At 32.4% G+C, this 3313-nt stretch overlaps 1 protein-coding gene across 1 annotated transcript in view; it reads right to left on the bottom strand.

Annotated features, from left to right (window-relative positions):
• LOC107296603 (transmembrane protein KIAA1109) overlaps positions 1–3313 on the bottom strand; it is a gene marked incomplete at its 3' end in the record, with an annotated part of 80515 nt that overhangs the window by 4258 nt on the left and 72944 nt on the right. Inside the window, exons 36-37 of the mRNA XM_015825947.1 lie at positions 2104–2243; positions 1556–1775 (exon numbers count right to left, since the gene is read on the bottom strand). Of these exons, the coding sequence (XP_015681433.1) occupies positions 1556–1775; positions 2104–2243 (360 nt within the window). The remainder of the gene's footprint in view (positions 1–1555; positions 1776–2103; positions 2244–3313) is intronic.

The raw sequence follows: 3313 nt of genomic DNA, 5'->3' as shown, positions 1-3313 counted from the left end.
AAAATTTTACCTACAATGGAAGATTGGAGATTGAAAGTTTCACACCTTGCTGAAATGGCAAAGATTTCAGCTTATCTGAAGAATCACTCAAATGAACAATTTTTATCTATATGGAGAAGATGGATTGTTTATATTCAAAAGAAGCATAGAATAGTGGAATATAATTTAGGTTTTTAATTAACTGGTCTTTTTTTCTTTTTTTTATATATATATCTCACTTATTCATGTAAAATTTATATACCTTGTGGAGTTAGAGATATTATTAATTGTTTACTTATATTTGAATATTATCCTGGGATTAGGTTTGGGAAGTCTCGGGGGGGGGTGGGTGGGGGATGTGGGTTTTATATTATATTGTGTTATATTTGTGATGTTTTTTTTTGTGATGAAAATAATAAAAATTTATATTGAAAAAAAAAAAAAATACCAACAAACATCAACGTCTGCCTATCCCAGGTCCTTGGGAAGGACTTGATAGGCAGGCAAAAATATCAAATCCAGTCTGAACATCTGACTGACTGTGTGACGAACCATAAAACCCAAAGTAGAAATAATAATAATAATAATAATAATAATGATAATGATAATGATAATGATAATGATAATAATAATAATAATAATAATAATAATAATAATAATTTAATAATAATAATAATAATAATAATAATAATAATAATAATAATAATAATAATAATAATAATAATAATAATTTAATAATAATAATAATTATTATTATTATTCTAGGCACATACCAGAAGGCACAATGAAAAAAAAAGTCATATGGCCATATATATTTTTTAGTTACAGAGAAAATAGAACTTATATCAATAAAAGTTCTATAGAAACCTGTACAGTAAACCTTATTAGAATTACTTACACAGAGAATATATATAGAATACAATAGAATTTTATCTTCTACAAAACTGTCTACAAATTCTTCTACCTATTCACTAGGTCAACCCCTTTCTTCAAATTACCGGTAATCAGTGTAGTGAAATGTTTAAGATGTTAGACGAGGGACATGAAAGTTCAAGTCCACCTTCAGCCATGGAAGGTCAATGATTTGTCTGATTCAATCACACTTTCTCAACCTAACAATTTCATAGGCTTGTTATTGTTGTGGGGATAAATCGGGAGAAGGGAAAACTACATAGTCTACTTTAAACCCTTGAAAAAGAGGGAGGATATAGCTTAAATAAATAAATAAGAGACAAGACAGCAGATAAACATCTAAAGAACAGATCAAGAAGAGATATCTTACACTGACACAAGAATAAATTACACTTTATTAAAAAATTATTCCAAATGTAATATGGATCTCCCTCTCTCTTTTGGTAACAGTGTTTGTACCAGTTGATTTATTGCCACTTTAATCAAATTTACTTGCAGAGAAGTGGCTACGCAGTTTATATCTGAACATGTACCCTGATGAAAAGAAAATTACTATAGTATCTGGAGAACTCTCAGTAATACTGAAAACAATGAATAGTGTGAAATTAAGCCATCATTCATTGCTTTCATCAATAAAATATAATAGCAATAAAATTATTTATACCTGTTCTTGTTAAAGAGCTACTTTTGGGGACGTTGGTACTTCTTTGAGGAGTCCCTTCCAAAAGATTATGTAGGCTAGGAAAACTTCCAGTCAAATAGCTAAGTAAACTCTCTTTTCTTGGGCTTTCTTTAACAAGTTGCCCAGAACGACCAACATGCACTGGTGAGTCTGTAGCTGTATCTCCACTAGTATAGCTCAGAGAATGATATGGATGAATACCCTGAAAAGCAAATATATACAGAATGTTAATATAATCACAAGAAACCAACTCCAATACATATCCATTGCTAATCCCCACTAAATTTAATCTGTTTTCTGCCCAGATTTCTTCACAGTATAAGAAATCTGTGGCGATCACCAGAACTTAACCTAAATAAAACTCTAGCTGGAGACGAAGTGGTAAATGTATTATTATTTGTTCATATTTTAATTATGAGTACTAAGATCTAGATATAAAATTATACACGTGGGTATTTTTTCTTCAACAAAAAAGTATGTTACATATATAATATAAAATTTCATACTGATGAGGAATAAAACAGATTTACCTTTATTTTAAGGCCAGAATCACTATGAGTATGAGTCTTTGATAATTTCCTCATAATCTCAGCACCAGTTACAGGCCCAGCAGGAGGTGGGGGGCGTGTACCACTTCCTTCCAAAAGCATCGTATGTTCACTGACAGTAGCTAAAACATTCAGCAAATGGAGAAATTAACAAGAGGATAAATCTAGCCAAGACAATTAGTTACTAAAATAGATATTACTTAGCTTCCTACAAATTCTTATTAATATTGGGTATACAAAATTCAGGAAAAATACTGAAATTTGAATCATCTCATTCAGTGTCTCTTAGGTACAATCATAATAAATATATTGGACTCTTTTTACAAGTACTTTTGATTAAACAACTTCCCTGCCAATTTACATTAATCATACAGATAGTCTTCGACTTACGATCACAATGGAGCCCAACATTTTCTTGGCTAAGCAAGGCAGCTGTTAAGTGAATTTTGTCCCATTTTATATCCCTTTTCCATAGTTCCGCAGTTGTTGTGAGTCTTACGGTTGTTAATTGAATTCAACCTCCCCCATTGAAGTTAAACTAATGATTGTAAATCAAGGACTACCTGTACTTTAGAAGAACTTTACAAGATTTTTTATTAGAGTGCATACATTATATTGCAGGGGTCCCCAACCTCCAGGCTGCAGCCCACTACTGGGCCTTGAGCCATTCAGAAACAGGCCATGGAAGTGGCAAGAGTGCGTGCGCCTGCATCTTCATTTGTACAAACAGCGGGCAAGCGTGTGTGCACCATTTGCGCGAGCGGCGTGCGTGTCCACCATTTGCACAAATGGAGCTGCCCATACTCGCTTGCCCGTCGCTCGCACGGACCCATCCCTTCTCTCCCTCCCCCCACCAGTCTGCAAAGCTGGGAAAGTTGGGGAACTCTGTTATATTGTATATGTAATTTTTTCAAAACTTCCAAGGATTTTTTTATATCTGTTTATTTTCCAGAATAATTAAAATGTAAATGATCACAATTAAAAAGTTACTTCAATTTATTTATTTATTTATTTATTTATTAAATTTCTATCCCGCCCTTCTCCCAGCGGACTCAGGGCGGCTTACAGCCATCTAAAACAGGTACAAATACAAAATACTAAATTTAAAATGTAATTAAAATAGAATATTAAATTATTGGCCTTTTCTTTTTTAAAATTATTTTAAAACCAAATTAAGATCACCCTTAGGCCA

Source organism: Protobothrops mucrosquamatus, unplaced genomic scaffold (genome assembly GCF_001527695.2).
Source record: "Protobothrops mucrosquamatus isolate PMUCROS unplaced genomic scaffold, P.Mucros_1.0 scaffold2887, whole genome shotgun sequence".
In the NCBI taxonomy this organism is placed as follows: Eukaryota; Metazoa; Chordata; class Lepidosauria; order Squamata; family Viperidae; genus Protobothrops; species Protobothrops mucrosquamatus.
The sequence above is the reverse complement of the archived record's forward strand: the minus strand, read 5'-3'. Positions and strand labels throughout refer to the sequence as shown.